Genomic DNA, 24,132 nt, shown 5'->3' on the forward strand with positions numbered 1-24,132 from the left:
TGATTTTGTCTTATATTGACTTAGATTTATTACTTACTTTGATTTATTATTAAAAATGAACGCTTCAAGTTCTTGTCGTTACAAGAATCCTAAGAATTATAAGTTTAATTCTGTTTGTGGGAAAAACTTTAATATTAATTATTATATTTTTCTTGTTCTGTTAATATGTTGACATTTTCCGAGCGTGGGATCAAGGGGAGTTTACTGCTTTAATTTTACTTGACTACTTAAAGGCATTCGACTTAATTAATCATAGGCTTTTATTATCAATTTTAAGTTATATAGGATTTTCAAGAGATGCAATACCATTTTTTAAATCATTTTTGGGTAATCGTAGCCAGCAGATCGTTTTGAATGGTATAAAATCTAACTCAGCACCTTTATCAGTTCCTCAGGGAAGTATCCTGGCGCCCTTGTTGTACACAATTTATACATGTCGATTTAAAGACCATTTAAAATTCATCACCATCATTTGTATGCGGACGACACCCAACTCTATCTTCACTTTCACCCAAATAATACAGAAATTGCCAATAGAAATATAAATTTGGATTTAAAAAGTATAATAGAAATCTCAACGTGTCACGATCTAAAGATAAACCCTTCAAAATCATCCGTTACTGTATTCGGAGGAGATAAAAATAATAGATTGAGAGTTAGCAACCAGCTTAATATACAAATTAATAACGTCACCATTCCATTAACTAACACGTCCAAATCATTGGGACTTGTTATTGACTCTGATCTTCGGTTTCATGAGCATGTCACAGAAAAGCTCCGAAAAGCCTATGGTGCTCTTAAACTTATTTATAATCAAAGAAAATTCAATGAAAAAATCAAAAATTAAAAAAACATCTATGTGACTCCTTAGTGCTATCCAACTTTAACCACTGTGGGACAGTATATGGCCCATGTTTGGATCAGTTTGATTCTCGTAGAATTCAGAAAGTACAAAATGCGTGCCTTCGCCTTAATTTTGGGATACGCCGCAGAAATTGGATCTCTCATAAGCTTATAGACATCGGCTGGCTTAATATGTATAACCGCAGAACACTACACTTTCTTTCGTTGGGCTACAAGGTAATAAAATTTAAATCTCCCCAATACTTGTATGATCAGCAGATTTTAGAATTAACAACAATAATCGTTACTTACGCAATTTACATCTTCTTACTATTCCTCGACACAGAAAAGAACTTCTTAAACGAAGCTTTTCATATAATTTGGCTTCCAGCTTGAATTCCTTAACAATTACATCATTTGAACAGTATCTGGTCTGCGTACCAGAATACTGACGTAACACGGCCTTTTATTTTTCATAGACATTGTGTATTTCTTAATTTTTATATTGTATTTTGTACTTGTTTATGAAAAGTAATAAATTTTGTTTATTATTATTATATTAAGCTTACGATATCTTTCATACGATATAGGGTAGTATCACCGCCTTTCTCTTTGAGTAAGGTGGCATCGGTTTTCATAATCGTGATTCGTTCCTTTTTTTCTCTCAAATCCGTACTGTTTGCTAAACGTAATAAGAATTGCATTTTTTATAGGCAAATCAAATATTTTGAATTTGAATTGATTAATAAGCCAGATAAAATTAATGGACAAATCTGCCAAAACTAAATTACAAACAGAATACATTTTTATTTTATTGTTGTTCTTTCTAGAAAACTTTCATGATCTTATAGGGATAGGGTGACCCAAAAAAAAAATTAATTAAACGTTAGATCTGAAATTTTTGTTATTGATTTCTGTTTTTTTTTTAATTATTTATATAATAAAAGAGGGCCATTGTACTTTATTTAAAATTTTAAAGAAAAATTATGTGTTTTTTCTTGACGTCCGCTAATGATAAAACGTAATTATTTACTATTTGACTAATTTTTATGCTTTCTCAAAATCTTACTAAATATTGTCAGAATTTTGATATACAGGCTGATGTATTAACAAGGTCCGTTCTTTTAGTCTTGATCATTTTGTTTTTTTTTATTTGATTGATTAACAAATCAGTAAAATTAATCGATTAGGCTCAATACATTAAATTTAATTTTTCAAAAGATAGGACCAATTATCAATTTGGGTAAAAACAGTAAAACACACAATATCTTCGTAAAAAGGCATTATTGACCTTGTATTGTATTATTGAACTAATATGGTTGATTTGGAAGCATCCACATAATCGGTATAAGCAGTTAAGGTACGTACATACATTTACCAATAAATCACCTTGTATATGATATGTTAAAATGTCTTTTTTGATTAAGGACTAACAATATTAACTATAATGGTATTGTACTGGAAACTGATTTAACAGACCACTTTCCGCTTTATTTGAACATATGGCTTGACATAGATGAAAACCAACAAACACCAACATTTGACCATCAAAACTATATCTCATATAATGATGATCAATTTCTTAATTCACTGGAAAATGAAACCTGGGAACATGTAACAGTTGCTCAGGACGCAGAGTTGGCTTATAAGTTTTTTAAAACTTTTTAGACGTAATAATTGCAGACAAACTGGAACTAACCAATACCTGTAACAAGTACTTTGCAAATGTGGGGGAAAAATGGCTGCTGAAATTCCAACAGCTCATCTGATGTGGGTAACTCCTACAATACCGGGTGACACAGAAAAAAGGGAACTTTGTTACTTTTCAAGATAAACAAATGAAATTTGGTAGATCGATAGAATAGTTATAAGAGCAACTTTTGCCATGCAATTCCCCATTCGTCGTTATTAATTTGTAATTTTTTATTTGTCTATTATTGTTATTCATGACCTACTATTAAATTATGCATTTAGTTTAAAAAATTGTTAGTTATTTGTGTATTTAAAAAAACATAAGTTTGGGCTATAACTCAAAAACTATTAATCAAAAAATATATATATCTACAGCACCAAATTGTACTAAAAAAAAATTATAAGAATGAGTTTTTACTTTTACAAAAACTTTTAAAATAACGGAGATACGAGGTGAGTCCCAAAATGCAAAAATTTCAAAAATGCCCTGTATCTTAAAAAATAAAAGGGCTATGAAAATTTTGTTAACAGCATCTTTAATTTTACGAAAAAGTAGCAGTCTCGCGAAAACTGCAACTCTCTATCTCTAAAAATAACGGAGATATCCCGCAAAAGTACCCAAAATGGGACACCCTGTACATTTTCTAAATAAATAAATAAATTGTTTAGCCCTGAAAATGACGTGGAGAGTATCGAAAGGTTAACTAAAGGAAAAATAGATTTGTAAATGTATTATATTATGCACAGTACACAGTCTAAAAAAGCTGAGAGTGGTTTAGGGGAGACTGGGGTTAGTTGACACAGGGGCAAGTTGAAACATCCGGTTTCACGCGAAAACGGTAGATGGCAGGAGTATCGAAAAATATCGATTTAGCTCGCCTTGGGACCCTCTACCTTCGAGTGTACCCGTAGATCAGTCGGCTACCAACTGTGACAGCAAGCACACATTTTATGTTATTAAGCTGGTCGAGTAAATAAAGTGCGACGCAGTTTTTCTTTCATAACAGTGTAAAAACCTTAAGGATTATTAATATTTTTGGATAAATAGTGAACGAAGGTATGTTTTATGATATTCTACTCTCAAATGCATGATTTTTTCGGTTTAGTTTTAGTTATGAAAAATATAATAAAATGCCGTCCTGTGGGGATAAGTTGACACTTGTTTCAACTTACCCCCAAACGATTTTGTATGTACGTTATATATATATATATATATATATATATATATATATATATATATATATATAAAACATAGAGAGAACGAATAATACACATGAGAGATATTACCGATATTCATCGCGCGCGTAACAAATTTGTAGCTCTATCGGGTCGCAGACTAACACCGTCAGAAGCTCTGTTTTTGGCATGTTCCCCACAACAATTTATGTGTTTTTTTAAGGTATGAAATGCGAACTTACAAGCGAAAACCTGAAAGGGGGAAGACGCCTGTGGATGTTTTTGAACAGGCTGCCCATGAGCTTATAAACAACGGAAAATTTTTCAGAACAGCGGCTGCTGATTTTAACATTAATTATTCGACCTTACGACGTTTTTGCAAAAGAAAACAGCAGACGGATGAAGAAGGTAAATCATTACCTATAGAATAAGAATATTTAATTTAATGTTTTGTTGTGTTGTCCAGTGATTATTTTTTTTGGTCTTGTCTTCACGGCTGATTTTTTTTAGATTTAGATATACCGCTTCATGTTGGATACAAACAACCCCGTCAGGTTTTGCCTGACGACATGGAGGAAGAGTTGGCATCTTATTTGATCGAACAGTCGAAATTATACTTTGGCCTATCATCCCGCGAAGTTCGCAGATTGGCCTATGAATATGCCGTTCACAATAATATAGAAGTAAGAACATATAGGAAAGATAATCATATGGCGTCAACAGATTGGCTGTCGGCTTTCCTTAAACGTCATCCCACATTATCTCTAAGGTGTCCTGAAGCAACAAGCCTTAGTCGTGCAACGAGCTTTAATAAACACAATGTCGCAAAGTTTTTTGACCTTTTGCAGGAAGTTTTGGACCGCTATACATTTGAGCCCCAAGATATACTATATACTGTGGATGAAATGGGCATGACGACCGTACAAAAGCTGGACAGGGTAATTGCGAAACGTGGGACGAAACAAGTAGGATTTATGACGTCGGCCGAAAGAGGGACTCTGGTCACATTTTGCTTTGCAGTTAACGCAAATGGAAACTCAATTCCTCCAATGTTTTTGTTCCCTAGAAAAAACTACAGGAAGTATTTTGTTAATAATGGACCGCCTGGATGTATTGGAGCAGCCAATCCTTCCGGCTGGATGACAGAAACTGAGTTTGTTATTTTCTTAAAACATTTTGGAAAACACACTAGAGCCACAAAGGAAAAACCTGTCTTGCTGCTATTGGATAATCACGAATCCCATTTATCCTTAAACGATATTAATTTTTGTAAAGAAAATGGGATAATAGTGGTTAGTTTGCCCCCGCATTGTTCCCACAAATTACAGCCACTAGACCGCTCTGTCTACGGGCCTTTAAAAAAATATGTCAATGCTGCCAGTGATGCCTAGATGCGAAATAATCCAGGCAATACAATGACGATATATAACATTCCTGCGATTGCAAAAGAAGCATTACCATTAGCGTCAACACCGAGCAACATCCAAGCTGGATTTAAAGTATCGGGAATATACCCTTTTAATGGGCATATCTTTAGTGAGGACGAGTTTCTGCCTTCTGCAGTTAGTGACCGACCACTGGTAATTGCCCATGAGGTAGAAGAAAATGGGGAAGCACAGACTCACTTGCCCCCACTTCTTGTTACCCTTGAAAAGACTCCTGAGAAGACTCCAAACAACGATGAGTTAGAAGTTATAGAACAACCTGGTCCATCCACTAGTATTCAGAAGCATCGGTTTACTCCAGAAGATTTACGACTCACTCCACAGGCTGCAGAACGCACTGGTACAAGAAAAGGCAGAAAGCGCGGCAAATCCGCCATTTGGACCGACACACCAAATAAGCAAGAGCTTGAACTTATACATGAGCAAAAGATAAAAAGAAAAACAAAAAAAATGTAAAGAGAAACATATCGAAATCAGAGACTACAACAGAATTCCGCCCTTCTCGAAAATCGAAGGCACCCTGCAGCTCAGAGGAGGAGGAAGAGGAAACATTTTGCCTAATTTGTGGCGAGTCTTTTAATAATTCTCGCCCCAAAGAAAAATGGGTGCAGTGCACTCAGTGCCATTATTGGGCCCATGAGGAGTGTACTAACAAAACGCCATTTTTCGTATGTCAGAATTGCGACTCCGATGATGACATGTAGATTGCAGACTAACTACAGAACGTATTTAGTCTTGTCCTTTTGTATGTTTTTAAGTATTATATTCCTATCAGTTCCTTTTTTAGTTTTTAATATCTATAGAAAATAATATAGGTTAATAAAACCTACTGTTGCAAATAACCCCAGTCCAGTTTCAACTGACCCCGAGTTTAGTTTTTTCGTTATTTTGTAGGAAAATAAATATTTTAATAAACGAGAGGCGTGTTCTAATAAAACAGGGTTTTACAATTCTTTATGCATTTTGATTATTTTTTCTCCTTTTTCAGTGTTTTACAAAAAAATTATTTCTGTAAATTGTTTCAACTAACCCCGGCCCCCCCTACTCAAAAATAGTTGAAGCTAGCTAAAATTAATATAATCAAGATAAAACCTACTTACCATCATCGGGCGCCGTACCATGTTCATTGTCTGTGGCGTCAGATTTGTCCTCATTTTCAGCATCTGTAGGATTAATCAAAGAGGTTGGGTTAGTGACGTTATCGGTAACTTTAGAAATATCGGTTGTGGCAACGTGGTTATCAGATTTAGACGAGTTAACTTGTGTCTCCTCATCAAAGATATCAGTTGTTCCCCCTGTATTCGAAACGGCTTGTGTTGCCGCATTAAAAATATCTTCAGTATTATTAGTGTTACTTTCATTTTCTTTACTCTCACTGTTGTCCGGCCTATTTAGGCCTTCTGTTCGAATATTAGCCATAACTTCTTGCGTAAAATTATCAAACTCGGCCTCAGTGACGATGACCGGGTCACTTGAAAAACTATCAGGAGAATCAGTATTTCGATTAAATTCATTTGAAATAGTTGGCTGTGCTATTGCTTCTTTGGTTAACAGCTTTTCCTTTTCGATACACTGAGTCATTTCATCAAAAATATGATCACTGGTATCCAATTTATTGGCATCAGTTTCTTTAGTAGCAACCTGCGTTGCTTGATTAAAAACATCTGTTTCATTAACTTTCTCAGGTACGTTAACTTGGGTCACCGCATCGAAAATACTCTCATGATTACTTTCAGTATTTGAATTTTGGTTTGGCGGTTTTTCAGTGTTTATATTTGGTTCAGTCTCTGCATCAAAAATGACTCCAGTATTTAAAGAAAATTGCTGGCTTGCCTCAACGGGACTTTTAATATTTTCCCGATCTTCACTTAAATAATTGCTGGCAGGAGAAAGACCATCAGCAGTCGAGTCGGAGTCTAGTAATTTATTAGTGTCTTGGACATCATTGCTTTTAGGTAAATTTTCCATGGTAGAATCAGAGTCCCAGTTTAAGGGGCCTTCTCGCTCCTTATTTGCTACAGCCTTATCATTTTTGTCTTTTCCAGAATCTTTATCATTCTGAACAAATTCAACATCGGAGTCATCAGACTCATCGATACTGGACAATTTCCCCTTGCTAGACCTAGGACTGCTATTTTGCTGATTGTTTTCTGGGTCTTCATTCTGTATTTGGGATAATTCCTTTAAATTAGCTGCTACCAATTCATTAAGATTCGTAAGTTTATTGTTATCATTTTGGATCTCATTTACAGGAGAGTTAGGAACTGTGCGTTGTTCAAATATATCTAGTTGGTCATTTTGGGATGTCGACTGTTGATCGTGCTGTATTAGCTCTGCAGAATTACAGTCATAGATGACCGTAGATGAAGTAGATTCAACTGTAGAGTGATGAGATCCTGAAAGTTTGTGGTTAGGTTAAAGACACAAATTAAGCGAGACGAAGATGAAGAAACAAATTAAATTATTGCGTCTTCTTTATTTATAAATGTATTTAAACAGTATAAACGTCTGCTATGAAAACTAGGGGATTTGGTGTTGGTGTGAATGTAAAAGGTTTCATGAAACATTAAACGAAAAGTGATGTACAAATGAAAAAAAAATAGATTACCTGATTGAGACTCAGCAGGGATATTTGATATCTCCGCGGCTAGTTCGTCCTTCACATCTAAAACAAAAACCCAAAATTAATTTAAAAAATTAAAATTGCAACTTAATTGTTAGACCGTTAGATCTAATTGGAACTTAAAAGCTTTGAATATGAAAGTTTAAAAAAAAAAAATGTTTACCTTCTATATGAATACTACTTGGTTCGGATAATTGAGAAACTAAATCACAATTTCTAGTGCAACCTGAAAAAAATATTAGTAAATAATTTATTGTATTTAGGTTAAAATTAATAATAATAATAATAATTCCCAGTAGAAATAATAAGTAATACCAACAAGAAATTATTTAAAGTTTATCGTAGGTGAACCGACGCACAATGTTTTGTACAATGGACAAAATTCAAAATTTACAGTACAGATTTTTTAAAGTTTTATAGCGTTACGTTTAGGGAAACACCTATAAAAGACGATAAAAGTATTTTCTATTTTTTTTATTTATATATTCCACGAGAAAAAAATACCAAATAAAGAAAAATATTTTTGTTTATATTAAGGCTTTTAGTTTTGAATAATATTTTCAATTATAAGTAAGTGTTCTTTTAAGGTGATTTTTTTGAGTTATTAGTGGAACAGCGGCAGTATAGAAAGAAATTTATAAAAACTGACAATTTTTTACAAAATTGCCAGATTACAAAAAAACTCTGAAAAACTGTTTTGTAATTTTTTTCTTATAAACTCTTCAAAAATGTTTCTCTTCAAAACTCTTCAAAATTTGCGTTTTTTTCGTATTTTTCCAAAAACTTTATTAATTGCAAATAGATTTATTTAAATAAATGGTGTTATGGTAGCTCGCAAAAAAAGTCTCGGCCTGCTTTTCTCCCAACTTAATGAAAACAGTAGAAGTTACTATGTTTTGAAGAATTTATACCTTACATATACGTGGTGTCCCATTAGTGCGATAACGGACGACAGCTCCTTATAGAGTGATACAAAAAAAAAATTTTATACAAAGTTACTTTACTGTCTAAGGTGCATAACATAAAAATATTTTTGGATATACAGGGTGATTCATAAATGTGATATGATACACAACTTTTTTAATTTAAATGGAACACCCTATATTTTATTGCATTTTTGGATTGCTTTAAAAATTCTGCATACCTTTTATCAAGCATCGTCTATACCAAAACTTACCCGTTTGTGAAATATTTAATATTTTATCAAAAAATCGACGTTTGCACGTCTCCACAAAATCAAAAATAATTCACTCATTTGGGATCCTACAAGCCAAATCTTTTGTAGGTTGTTAGTGCATACTTACACTTACTTTATGGTCCTATGAGAATTTGATAATATTCTACAGGGTGTTCGCAATACTCTATCCAAAACCAAAAAATGTAAACAACCATATCTTATTTTTTTCAAATGGAATGACCCATATTTTTTTATCTTAAAATGTTCACAATGTGATAAGCTTTCTTTTTTGTTAAGCATGTCCTATACCTATCTGTAATAGTTATCGAGTTTTTTACACTTTTTCCTAATTTCACCCTTAAAATCCACAATAATCGCGTTTTAATTTAAAGGAAGTTTGCTTAGTTGGCCATTGTAATAACAATTGCACAAAAATCAAGCAATTACTTTGACAGAAGATTTAATGTTGTCAGTTTATCACTAAAGCGAAACATTTTTGCATTAAAAATGAATTTTTCGAAAGAGGATATGGTGAAAATGATTTACTGTTTCAACTGTTTGGATGCAATTGAGGTAACTTTACTGTTTATTGGCAAGCACAGTTAGATAATTCAAAAATCTGTTAATGTCACTGTTAACAGAATCACATGTTTTTATGTAGGTACCTACAGATTATGCAAGAATTATCTGATAAAGATTTTGCTAAACGTTTAAAGACGTTTGAAAAAAACAATTTATTAAACCTTAAACTTTAAAAATAGTAAACGGAACGGATTGAAAAGCATATGTAGAACATTATTTATAGTTTAATGTACATACCTTTTTGGTTTAGTCATTTGTTGTTGTTATTGTTCACAATTTTAATTTTTTTTATTTAAGGAATATTTTTTTGTTGATTTTTCGATTAGTTTTAAGATTTTATTATTTGGTAAATTTTAAACAAAAATTCTTTTCTGTATATTTTGGTATCATTAAATTTGTTGTAATTTAATAAAATGCCAAATTTAAAAATGCTTTTCAATCCGTTCCGTTTACTATTTTTAAAGTTTAAGGTTTAATAAATTGTTTTTTTCAAACGTCTTTAAACGTTTAGCAAAATCTTTATCAGATAATTCTTGCATAATCTGTAGGTACCTACATAAAAACATGTGATTCTGTTAACAGTGGATTTTTGAATTATCTAACTGTGCTTGCCAATAAACAGTAAAGTTACCTCAATTGCATCCAAACAGTTGAAACAGTAAATCATTTTCACCATATCCTCTTTCGAAAAATTCATTTTTAATGCAAAAATGTTTCGCTTTAGTGATAAACTGACAACATTAAATCTTCTGTCAAAGTAATTGCTTGATTTTTGTGCAATTGTTATTACAATGGCCAACTAAGCAAACTTCTTTTAAATTAAAACGCGACTATTGTGGATTTTAAGGGCGAAATTAGGAAAAAGTGTAAAAAACTCGATAACTATTACAGATAGGTATAGGAACTTACTTAACAAAAAAGAAAGCTTATCACATTGTGAACATTTTAAGATAAAAAAAATGGGTCATTCCATTTGAAAAAAATAAGATATGGTTGTTTACATTTTTTGGTTTTGGATAGAGTATTGCGAACACCCTGTAGAATATTATCAAATTCTCATAGGACCATAAAGTAAGTGTAAGTATGCACTAACAACCTACAAAAGATTTGGCTTGTAGGATCCCAAATGAGTGAATTATTTTTGTTTTTGTGGAGACTTGCAAACGTCGATTTTTTGATAAAATATTAAATATCTCAAAACGGGTAAGTTTTGTCGGGTAATTTTAACAAGTTTTGGTATAGACGATGCTTGATAAAAGGTATGCAGAATTTTTAAAGCAATCCAAAAATGCAATAAAATATAGGGCGTTCCATTTAAATTAAAAAAGTTGTGTATCATATCACATTTATGAATCACCCTGTATATCCAAAATATTTTTATGTTATGCACCTTAGACAGTAAAGTAACTTTGTATAATTTTTTTTTTTGTATCACTGTATAAGGAGCTATCGTCCGTTATCACACTAATGGAACACCCTGTATAAAACAGCCACCCTCTAACCACCCTCCCCCTTTTTTTGAAGTACCACGACTACAATATTTATTTAGTTACTTTAAAGGCAGGCACCCATGTCGTAAGTATACACATTTAACAGCAGCCTTAAAAATTTGGTAAAATATTATTATTGCATGTAATTAAATTTAATACAGGATGAAGTAAGAAATATACATATACAGGGCTATTCACGACCTACTAAACAGAATATTAAGGCTAAACTACAGAGTAAAAAAAAATCTGTTGAAGATAGACTTTTTTTGAATTTAAGAGGCTGTACTTCTAAATCTATTCAACTTAGAAAAAAACGGTTTTCAGTTTCCTATCTTATCTTTTAGACTTTAGGATGATGTACATTAAATTTTTTTATTTGCCAAAATAACTGTCAAAAATTTGACACCTGAATTTAATAAAATGTAGGTCGATGAAAAGGTCTTACAAAGTTAAAACAGCAAAGTGAAAATCGTTTTTTTCTAAATTAAATAGATTCAGAACTATATAGCCTTTTAAAGTTAAAAAAAGTCGGCTTTTAACGGAACGCCTCTAATAATCCCAATATTTTTATTTATTTTTTTTATTTAGGTAGTTAAGCATCTAGTACTATTTTTTAATACAAAATTTAATTTTTTATTTGACCAGTGGCGTCCATGCGGGCTAGAACCTAGTAAACTCTTTAAAAAAAAATGGCACGCCACTATTTTTTCTTCAAATAAAAAATATTTTTGAAATCCTCATTTAATTTAGAGTAAATTTCGTCTCCTGGCATTTTTTTCTCCACCGTTTTTGCATAAGAAAATAAAATCCATTATTCGAAATTTATTTCTCGCTAAAATTTAAATTTTTAGTTTCATCCTTTTGATAATATTTACGGTATTTATTATAAGAAAAAAAAATTACTTGCTTTTTATCAGGAATTCGGTACCAGAAAGTGAATTTTTACCATTGTTAATGTTAAAAATAACATATTTTCTTAAAATTGTATCACCCTGTATCTCAAACTTCATAACTAGTCCCACTAAGTATGAAACACCCTGTATATTATTTAAATTGGCCAAAAGAAAATTTTCTAAAAGCTCAATATTAACTTCTTTAAATACCGATCTGCTTTTAGCACCCATTCTACTAGTTTTTAGCAAACGTTCTAAAAATTAGTTACCCACTCAAAATGAAACACGCAACGCTAAACCGACGACGTTCAAGAGTAATATGAGTATTTTCTTGTTGCCAATGTCTGCTATTATTCCTATTAAAGATTCCATCTGATGAAAGATAGGCTTCATTGCTCCATATTACAAATCGGCCAGTTAATGTTCCGTTGTGTCTGGGCAATATACCAATTACAGAAAAATAAGCATGGTTCAACGTCGCTGTAAGGGTAAATTTGTGTGTTTGATTGATTCTCTTTTTGATCTTGGTTTGGAAAAGGCACCATGATTACATAAATTTTCTTTTAGTTTAAAAAACCTGTTGGGAAAAGGTTAACTTCTTTCGGGATAAATATAAAAGGTAATGCAACCCGTTAATAAGTAGGGATATACTAGATACAAAAATTATAGGTACCTATTAAAATATAAGTCTGCCGCCTGGAGGGAATTTTCATTACATCTTATGTAGCAAACTAGCATATCATATTTTTCAAAATTTTCTTTGTTACCATTCTGTATCTGAATAAATGCAAAGTACATTTATATAAATAAAATTATTAAAAAAAAATTATAATAATTAATTTTTGTGTCATCTGTCATTCTGTCGTGGTCTTTTTAAAAACAATGCGCTATTGTTTCGATAGACATTCATGACCATGTAATTCAAAATACTCATCTATTTCTCTCAAAGAGACTTAAGTATATGATTAAAGGAGGGAGAAAGTAAACTCAAAGTCCAAGTCTCATAAATCAACCGTATATTAAAGGTTACGCGTTTCGCCGCATTAGGGCATCATCAGACCTATCTAAAAAACAGACTGACTCACACTAACATAAATAAAAGAAGAAAAAAATAAAATAAAATAAGTTTACACCATCGTGTATCGTTATTGACGATATTGACGACGGTCACAAAGTAGGTAGGTGTATTAACTTTTACAAAATTTCAAATATTACAAAATTCCACTAAATATTGAGTATTTCATAATTTACCACTAACAAAAAAAAATCGAAGAATTTGTAACTAAATAAAAAAGCTTTTAATGCCAGTTGACCAACAGACCATAATATGCAGATTTACAGAGATATCCCTTACACAAAAGGCTCCCTGAATTCTGTTGAGGCCAAAAAAAAAATTAAAAAAAGACAATAAATTAAAAATTTTGTAATAAATATTCTACTGAAAAAAGAAAGAACATACCTAACAGGAGCATGGGAAGAGGATCAGGATCATATAACTAATTAACTTAACTCACATTTTAATAAAAAAATCATTCTAGTTACATACATCATTGCACTATGAACTCTTACATCTTTTATTACGCACTTCTACTTTTTCCTTCCTTAAAGATCCTTATAAGTGTGTGAATAAATAAACTAGGGGTTTGTAAAGAAATGACTAGATCATCCATCATACATTGAAGATAATTCAAAGTGGGTTAAAAATAGTTTATCATGAAACGAACTAGGGGTGTCTAAAAAAATAATTATTAGTAGATCATTATAAATTTGATATAAATCAAAGTTTCTTATGAAATTAACAAGGGGTTTCTGAGAAAAAAACCTGTGGGATCTTTTCGTAATTAAAATCTTTACACTTTTGGTGGGAACGTAATTCTTTATTTATTCCAGGCAATTGAAGTCATTCCTAGTTTTTCCAGGCTGTTATAATTATAAACAAATGTCCAAATGTATTTAAATTGACTGAAGTTTCGTCTAATATTTCAGCTTCCCCAGGGCACAAAACTTAATACGACCAAGTGTTTAGGGTCGTTTTTTCAATATCCTCTAAGGAATTAAAGTATCTTTCAAGTTTTCTCAGAAAATTAAAATTGTTGATCTGCCGTTTTCCTTCTCCGGAAGAATTGCTGATATATCTTGGTCTTCGCGTTTTGTCTTATTAACATTCCATCCTCCACTAGCCTCAAATTTAAGACTTCTTATATGTATATGCCACACCTTACTGTTTTTCTACTTTGATGCAATGTTTGCATTGTGGCTAGCAAGGTCGATTTGTAATGTTGAAGCTGTACTGCTGCAAATTCTCTGACTATCTTACAATAAGGAATTATTTGAAAAGTCAATTTCATACTTGATTTCACACTATATAAATAGGTTTAAAATAAATGATGTTACATTGACAGAAAAAACTTTTAAAGTTAACATTAAGCTGCTTCTCCTTGGTTAATTATGTGTATGAGTGAATTTTTTTTAACGTTTTTGTTTTTGTGAATAATATTGTTCATGATTTTGTTCCTGAAAGGCATTAAACGTTACCATAAATCGCTATATTTCCTCATCTTCCCTTCCTCTCATATTTTCTTTCATATCCTGATCCTCTTCCCATGCTCCTGTAAGGTATGTTCTTCCTTTTTTCAGTAGAAGATTTATTATTAAATTTTTAAATTATTGTCTTTTTTTAAAAATTTTTTTTTGGCCTCAACAGAATTCAGTTAGCCTTTTGTGTAAGGGATATCTCTGTAAATCTGCATATTATGGCCTGTTGGTCACCTTGCATTATTAGCTTTTTTATTTAGTTAGAAATTCTTCTATCTTTTTTTGTTAGCGTTAAATTATGAAATACTCAATATTTAGTGGAATTTTGTAATATTTGAAATTTTGTTATAATAAAGTTAATACACCTACCTATTAGTATTTTTTGTCCTTAATTGGTGTAATATCTTGGTGACAAATAAACCTCTCATTAAGTCTCATTATTATTATTATTATTATTATCACGACAGAATGACAGATGACACAAAAATTAATTATTATAATTTTTTTTGAATAATTTCATTTATACAAATGTACTTTGCATTTATTCAGATACAGAATGGCATCGTATGGCAGAATGGCAAGTATCTATATTGATGATTGTTGGCATAACTGAATCAATGGGACCAAGGTTCCCCATTGAGTAAACTTAATCTTTATTAGATGGGTCAGTACAGTAAATCGTAAACATTTTTGTTTCATGGTACTGTTAAAATTCTTCCCCTTGATATGTAAGTTGACGGGTTTCGCCTAATTTTCGTACATTATTGGTAGCGGAAATATTAAATGCTGTTCGTTTTCAAATTGTCACCCGGTATATAGAGACCTGATTCGATGTTAAGTTTAAGTTTATAGTTGTGACTTGAGTACGCCAAATAATCAATAAGTGATTAGAAATAGAAGTGATTGTAAGTGAATAAAAATTTAGTGTTTAGTGTGCCTATTTATTGAATCCACGGGAAATCCGTAACAATAAGTACATAAAGTGAAATAATCTTGATATTTATAGTACATTTACCTGTCGAAGGGGTGTCCTTGTCTAGAGCTGAACTATCAGGTTCTATCGGAGTACGTTGTTCTTTATTACAAGTACAGTTATAATCAGCGGAAAGCTTTTGCAATTTCAAAATAATGTCTTTGTAAGTTTCTTCATTGCCGCTCTCTGGAAACAAATTATATATTAAAATAAGTCAATTATCCAAAATACGTTTATGAATATTGTAATATTCAAAAACGTATTTTGGTAAAATACAGTGTCCAGGAAAAAATATGGTTTAAATTTCCGATCTTGATTGATTTAAATCGGCCAATAACGATTTCTAGCAAGGTCCATGCGTCAATGATGACTTTAACCATTGCCCGTTTGCCCTCACATTTGGAAAATGTTTGTGAAAAATACATTAGGATGTTTGAAAAACTGGCTGGCCAATATTTTCAGTTAATAACACCAATATTTTTTCTTTTAACTTAAAATTTTTAATTTTTATAGATTTAGTTAACTGTAAATGAAAGTACTTGCTTCACTTTTTATCACTATATACAGGGTGTCTACTATAAAAACCGCCAAACTTTAAGGTGATTATACAAATCATTTGCAACAAAAAAGTCGTATAACATTTTTTCGAAAAGTTGTTAGTTCTGGTATTTGACATTTTTTGATTTTATTAAATTTCTTTGTTTTTTTTTTCATATAAACAAGAATATCTCCGTTATTCTTACCACCACATAAAATTTAGATATACCATCTAAGATGGGTATATTTAAGTTTTTGAGTAATTTTTTATACCGGGTGTTATCAGAAGTTAAATGTAACATTTGGGAAATGTGTAAAATAGTGGTATCTTCTTCGTTGTCGTTTTTCTAAAATTTGGTAAATAGAGACATGTTTTTTTTTTCAGCAAAAACTACTGCATTTAATATGCTTTCCAATGATATACTTACTTTTGTGATAGCTATATGTTTTCACAGCAATATCATGGGCAAAAGAAAGAAAACCACAAAAATTTTCAAATTTTCAAATTTTATATTTCTTGATCTTTTGAGCACCAATGTGGTGAGTACTTGTAGATCTATCTTCCCTAACACAATAACTCCACAAATTTCCATTAGAAAAGCCGTAAACAAATAACATATCGCGATATTCATTCTTTAAGAAAAAAGGCAGGTTTTCCTTCTTTTATAAATGGCAAAGAAGGAAATTCACAAACCATGTATTACTTGATTTTAAAACAAAAGCATAGATATTTACAATTTGACAAGAACTGTCATTAAGTTTTCACTTCGACTTAAAGTAGTTAAATAAGCTTAAAAAAATAATGCCTAGTTTCACAAACGTTGAATATCGGGACATCTTATTTATTTACGGTGTCGCAAATGAAAACTCGCGGGAGGCAGCAAGGGAGTATGCGCTTCGTTTTCCTAATAGACGGCAACCCCATAAAAGTAAATTTGCAGAAGTGTTCAGACGCTGTGGGGAAACTGGTTCCTTTCGAGGTTTGCGAATTAGAGAAGGTGGTCAAAATGGTCAACGCTGGAGACAAGAACCTGCGATTATGAGAGCTGATACAGAAGATAGATCTAGAAGTACTCGCCGCATTGGTGCTGCATTAAGGATTCACCATTCCACTGTACATTAAAAAAAAATAATTTGCATCCGTTTCATTTAAAAAAAGTCCAGGATTTATTGCCAGTGGATGGTGAGGTGAGGCTTGAATTCTGTAGGTGGTAGTTGAATAAGTTGCAAGAGTGGGGAACAGATCAAATATTTTGGACAGATGAAGCAACATTTACAAGAGCCGGAATAATGAATTTAAGAAATAACCATATATGGCATACAGAAAACCCTCATGCAACTGTTGTTTCACATTATCAGCATGAGATAAGGGTCAACTATGGATAGGATTAATGAGAAGTCGCTTTTTCGGGCCTGTAATACTTCCTGATAATACTTACCAAATTTTAGAAAAACGACAACGAAGAAGATACCACTAATTTTGCACATTTCCCAAATGTTACATTTTACTCCTGATAACACCCAGTATAAAAAATTACTCAAAAACTTAAATATACCTATCTTATAGCAAATTTTATTCTCTTTCAGATGGTATATCTATATTTTTTGTGGTGGTAAGAATATAACGGAGATATTCTTGTTTATATGAAAAAAAAACAAAGAAATTTGATAAAATCAGTCTATAAACCAAAATTATCACAGCAATAAGTCTTAATAATTCAGGACAATTAATACTACCATTAAGAAGTTTATAGAAAACAAGTAAATCACATCTGGTCCTATAATTCTCATGTGAAATTAAATTTAGCCTCCAAGTACAGGTTCTGAGAAACCTATTTTAAACTCTTTCAAGGCTATGAATGTGGTTTAAATAATAGGGGGACCATACTTCAGAAGAGTAAGATAAAATATTGCGAACAATAGTAATACACAGAACTCTAAATACAGAGTCAGAAAAATCATGAGAATTCCTTGTAATAAAACCAAGAATGCAAGAGGCTTTAAAGTCGAAATTATACCCATTTGTAATGACGTCATTTTTGTTTATCTTTGTTTAGCATATTCCAAACAGCGGCGACAACAAACTTTTGAAAAAAATTGGTGTCTGATGATTATTCATCTTTTATATACTAGGTTATGTAAAATATCCGTCACTGTCAATCAAAAATATTGGTTTGTCAACTTGTTCTTGAAAGTTATTTCGAAAAGTGTTAGATAATGCCTAAAAAAAGATATAATAGGTATAATGAACAATCGCAGCTGATCATTTTAAATATATTGGCTTTTTTTCAAGGAACAAGTCAGAAACGGAATTGCACTTCAAATTGAAAATGTGATACAGCGAGCCGCAGATGCAACAAAATTGAGCACAACAACGATCGCAAATATAAAGAAGAATGGGATAAAATCAGATCAGGATTACGCAGCCCGTATATCTTCCAAGCAAAAGACAGCAAAAACCAAAATTACAACATATTTGAAACATAGACTTCGGGACACAATTTATTCTATGTACGCCAGAAAAGAATATGTAATATTGGCAACAATAAGAGAAAAGTTCAGGAAAGAAATTGAATATTTTGAGTTTTCATTGACTCCTTAAGAAGATGGATCAATAGTATAGGCTTCAATTGGAAAAAATTAAATAACAGAAAATATTTGATGGACTTGCCAAATATTGTTCATAAAAGAATCAATTTTTTAAGGGAGTTTATCAAAAATAGAAATGGAGGTCCGGAAGGTTTTACTCCAGTTTTCATTGACGAGACGTGGATTTTTAGCAAAGGATCATTTCGTAGTAGCACAACAACAAGAACGGTGACTCCGCATATTATTTACACTTTTTGTTCTATTTTAAAACCGAGGCTTAAAATGTCGCATGATTGCTATAAATGCAATCAGCATTGCGTTCTGAAGAAGAATAAGGAGAAACTATTTGGGTATCCTTGTAATTTTTGCAAGAGGATCATATGTGGGGAGTGTACCGGCTTAATGGCACAGGAAGTGAGAGTAATTCTCAGTGCCGTGCGAGCTACTATGGACTTTTGCCCGGAATGCAAGGATTCCATCAGAAAGCTACCTCAAATACAAAGTAAAGCAGATAGGACTGACGTTGAGTTAAAAGCAATTAAGGAACAGGGTGTCAAAACGGCCGAGAACCTGGCCTTGCTTAAGAATGTGGTGGATACCCTGAAAGGTTCCATGGAAAGAAGAAAAAGAGAATTTGAAGAAGTTAGGAAGGAAATCAAAAAAGTAAGAAATGATATGAGTGAATTTAAAAAAACTCGAGAAGAGGGTGGATACTATGAAAGCACCAGCTAAAGTAAGCATTGAACCGACCTTGTTTGAGATTGAAGGAAAGAGAGCAAAGAGCGACCAACGTCCTAATATTTGGTGTTAAAGAATCGAACAAGGATAACACTCAAGAAAAAGCAACAGATGACCTACAAAAGGTAACAGGTCTTTTTTTGGCGATGAATCTCGCTCTACCATGAATCTCGCCTCTGTCGCTATTTAGGTTGGGAAGAGAAGCTGCGGATAAACGAAGACCCCTTAGAGTGATCCTGCCAACAAAAGAAGAAGCTCTGAAGGCACTAAAGAGTAGGAAGTTACTTGAGGAGAAACAACCAGGCATTTACATAAAAAACGATCAAGCAGAGGCCCAGAGAACGTTCTTGAAGGGGGTTCTGGCCGACTTAGAGGAACAAAAGGCCGAAGGAAGGACCAATTTAATCATAAAGTACTTAAATGGTATACCTACAATTATCGAAAAGGCCGAAAAAAACTAAATTGCTCTGGGGTAGTTGATGTTTCGTTTTGGTATAGTAATTTGAACTCGGTGGTGAACAAGATGAATGGAAAGCAAGAGTTGCAACAGCGAATCCCACTTTTATTATGCTGACAGAAACATGGCTGCAGGGCGGCATAAGTGATAGCCTGATTAGCATAGATGGATATAATACATACCGCGGAGACCGTCAAAATCAAAAAGGGGGAGGTGTATATATTCTGGCCAAGGAAAACATTAATGGCTTTAAAATAAATTGCATTTTCTCGGATAGTCACAAATTCCAAACACCAATTGATGCAGTATGGCTGGATGTCCAGATATGTGAAGTGAATTTGTCTGTTGCTTGTTTATACAGACCGGGAACAACTACTAGCGAAGAGGTCAATACCCACATGATAGATACTATAAAAAAGGCATACACATCATCAAAATGTCCAACAATTGTTGTGGGAGACTTCAACTACCCCAACATTAACTGGAAAAGTCTCTCAATTGCACCACCAGACAAAAAGACGCAGGATTTTATGAACATGTATCAAGAAATAGGAGCCCAGCAGTTGATTGATTTCCCAACAAGATACAGAAAAGACCAAAGGTCCCTTTTGGACCTCTTCATAACCAACGATCCTAAAAGCATCTTTGATCTTTGCTCAGAACCGCCCATTGGCCGCAGCGACCATGTCGTAATAAAAGCAAATACACAAACACAACTAAAAATTCCACCCAAACAAACATAAACAATTGTAAGAAGGAACTTTTACCCTGCAAACTATGAAGAAATCAACCACTTCATTCAACTACAACCAGCGCATGCAAACAAATCGATCTTCGAAAACTTTCAAAATGTTGTGAATGGTGCTATCGAACAATACATTCCTACCAGACGTGTGAAAACAAACTCCCAAAAACCATGGATAAATGAAAATATTTTCAAAGAAATTAACAAAAAACGGAAACTATGGGAAAAGTATATAACAAACAAAACTCAGGACAAATATCAAGCCTATATGTGCCAAAATAATATTACCAAACATAAGTTGGTCGACGCCAGAAAGAAATATGAAAATGGTCTTGCAAACTCGGCCTCGCCAAAGAAACTATTTAAATATGTAAATCGCAACTTAAACTCGAAAATCTCAACCATAACGCTAAAAGATATAGCAACCCAGCAGTTTCTAGACAGCAAATCCATGGCGGAAACATTCGCAGAACAGTTTGATACAGCATTCACGAAGGATTCATATCCAATTCCATTATTGCCTACTCACAGCAGGGTGCAACCCTCAATTGTAACTATTCATTTTACAAAAGAGAAAGTCGAAGAAGCGCTTGAAAATATGAAAAGGGACTCAAGCCCAGGACCAGATAAAATCCCAATTTCCTTCAAAATTGCAGAAATTCCCTCAGTCCCTTGCTTTCGGGGGCAATGCAGGAATGCATGCCAAATGCATGCAAAAACACGACAATGGCCAGCCAACAGACATAATGTATCTGACTATGAAAAGGCATTTGATAAAGTCCCGCAAAAGCTCTTAATGGCAAAGCTGGAGCATTTTGGAGTCAGAGGAAAGCTGCTTGATCTGATCAAGGCATTACTGAATGAGAGATTCTACCAGGTTATAGTCAATGGGGAGCTGTCCAGTCCACATCGAGTGAGCAGCGGCGTTATCCAGGGATCGGTAGTTGGCCCAGTGCTTTTTACATCATATTTGTTTGATCTAGTTGGACTTATAAAGATGGACACAAGTCTGTTTGCAGATGACTGCAAAATATATGCTAATCCTCTAACCAGCTGCTCCAGGCAGACCTGCAAAATGTTGAGATGTGGTCAAGGCAATGGGGTATGAAACTAAACACATCCAAATGCACAGTGTTGAGGATCGGTCCAGATAATCCTGATAATGAATATTTTCTGGATGGATGTGCCTTGAAATCAGTGAACGAATAAAATGATCTAGGAGTCCTAATAACATCAGACCTAAAATGGGAATGTCATATAACCAGAATTTGTAAAAAAGCAAACTTGCTAGTCTATCTGATAAAACAAGCTTTTAGGGACCATTCTATTGAAATGATATCCACTCTATACAAAAGTTACATAAGACCAAAAATAGAATATGCCTTTGTTGTATGGAACCCATATTATATTAAAGATATAGACCAATTGGAGAAATTACAGCGCAAAGTAACAAAAATCCCTTGCAAATTAAGTGAGGTGCCATATCCAGAAAGATTAATCAGGTTTGGTTTGACCACTCTCAGAGAGCGAAGACATAGAGGCGATCTCATCGAAATCTACAAGATTACCAGTGATTATTACCAGTGCAATTTGGCGAACCTTTTCCACTATAGCCAAAACCTTCATCTCCAAGGACATACAAGGAAGTTTGAAAAAGAAAGAACGGCAAAATTTCCCAGAAAAAACTTTGTAACAAGTCGTGCAGTGCACTTGTGGAACTCGTTAAATCAGGAAACGGTGACGGCCCCAAATACGAATATCTTCAAGAATCGAGAAAATCAAGAAAATTCGGAGAGAATGATCCACTACTGCATGTGAGCAGGTCCACCTACTCAAGCCTGAAACATACGGAAGAAAAAATAGCTTCATCGGTCTCACCGCCTGCTATTGTCAACATAATAATAAAAAATAATAAAATAAAGATGACACCAAGCACACTGATTCAAGGAAAAACAGTGAAGGTAAAAATTATCTGGTTATCTTTTTAGATTTTTTTTTTAATAAAAACTATTGCCCTTGTAAGGGCCCTCTAACTTCATAATTTCATCTGTTTCATAGTTTCATATAATTTCTCTCTAAGACAATATGAGGGAATTTAACTCCATACACTACTCGTATGTGCATGGAACATTACTTATTAATTATATTAAATTTATGTTCTGGAAGAATGATTTCTAAAAGAAGAGATGAAAGATAAAATATGGAGTATTGCACGCAGAAACTGCCCTAGTGAAAAAAAATACTTCCTTGATGAATATGTTAAACCTTTAGGACACAAAATTTTGCGACTGCCACCATATCATTGCCAGTTTAATGCAATTAAAATGGTATGGTCGGAATGTAAATGAAAATATGATCAATATATTTCCAATTTTAAGGGGTCACCTTCAGAAGTTTTGACTACATGGGAAAGGGTAATAAACAAAATTTCTATAGATCATTGGCAAAAATATGTTTTTCATACAGAAAAGGTAATTGAAAAGGCTTGGGAGGCAATACAAGTGTGTGATGCCTATGACATTCTGACAATTCCGTTTCATACTTGTTGTTTATGTCCCATTATTTATGATTAATTATAATAATATTTGTTAATTGTTAAGTTTGTTAATAATACAATAAATACTACAATACAAGATTTTTTTTTAATTTTTTGGGAATGAAAGTATATACACGAATATAAAAATATAATAATATTCTGCTAAAATAAATCATTTGTTAATTTCTGAATGTATAAAAATACATAGCAGACTATTAATTTCTGCAGGCGATGGTAAAGTTTCTAACCTAATAGAAAGAAAGAAAGAAAGCAAATGTGCTATATTACGTAAGACAACAAAATCTTGTGTACAAGCATCCTAAAAACTAAAAAATTCCAAATTTACTTTAAATTTCAAATTTCAAACAAACATAACATCTAAAACACTTTACCATAACATTTACACACATTACCAAAATTAATCATAACAAAACAGATTGAGAAAAAAAAAAGCATCTTTTTGATAAATTTCATTAAAAAATAAGTAAAGCTGTCAATAAAACAGAATTTAGAAGAAGTAAATTAAATTATTTAACAGGAAACAAAACTCAAACACTAAAATGATGTCAAAGCACAGGTTAAAAGGTATCATTGAAAAAATCGTCAAGGCTATAATATGCCCTGGATAATAAAAGTGATTTTAATTCCTTTTTGAATCTCTTAACTTCTAAAATTTGTCTGATACATAGAGGAACATGGTTGTAAATTTTTTTGCTAAGGTATATAAGTGAGTTCTTGGTGAGGGAGGATGTAGGGATTGGTAAGGGAAAATCGTTAACCTGGCGAGTCATATGACCAGTGTTAGAGGGAGGTTTAGGACATTTATGAATAAGAGTAGCTGTTTCTAAGATAAAAAGAGAAAAAAGAGTTAGGATTTTTTGAGATATAAAGAGAGGTTTACAAGAATCTCTTAACCCAGCGGAACATAGGTATCTAACTGCCTTTTTTTGAATCACAAAAATTATGTTTAATAATCCCTTGTTGCTTAAACCCCAAAAAGGCAAGCCATAACGAAGGTGGGACTCAATAAGAGAAAAGTACACGTACAAGAACGTGCAACTACCCCTCCCAGCTCATGCCCCGCCATTCTTACTGCAAAGC

General features: G+C 32.7%; 1 protein-coding gene across 7 annotated transcripts in view; it reads right to left on the bottom strand.

Annotated features, from left to right (window-relative positions):
- Positions 1-24,132, bottom strand: part of LOC126736366 (transcriptional regulator ATRX-like) — a 292,446-nt gene that overhangs the window by 253,762 nt on the left and 14,552 nt on the right. For 6 of the 7 annotated variants that reach the window (XM_050440688.1, XM_050440690.1, XM_050440686.1 and 3 more), the window contains exons 3-6: positions 15,472-15,615; positions 7,943-8,005; positions 7,765-7,821; positions 6,257-7,552 (exon numbers count right to left, since the gene is read on the bottom strand). In XM_050440688.1, the coding sequence (XP_050296645.1) occupies positions 6,257-7,552; positions 7,765-7,821; positions 7,943-8,005; positions 15,472-15,615 (1,560 nt within the window). The remainder of the gene's footprint in view (positions 1-6,256; positions 7,553-7,764; positions 7,822-7,942; positions 8,006-15,471; positions 15,616-24,132) is intronic. The other variant, XM_050440691.1, reaches the window with a different exon arrangement.

This window comes from Anthonomus grandis, chromosome 5 (assembly GCF_022605725.1).
Source record: "Anthonomus grandis grandis chromosome 5, icAntGran1.3, whole genome shotgun sequence".
Lineage (NCBI taxonomy): Eukaryota > Metazoa > Arthropoda > Insecta > Coleoptera > Curculionidae > Anthonomus > Anthonomus grandis.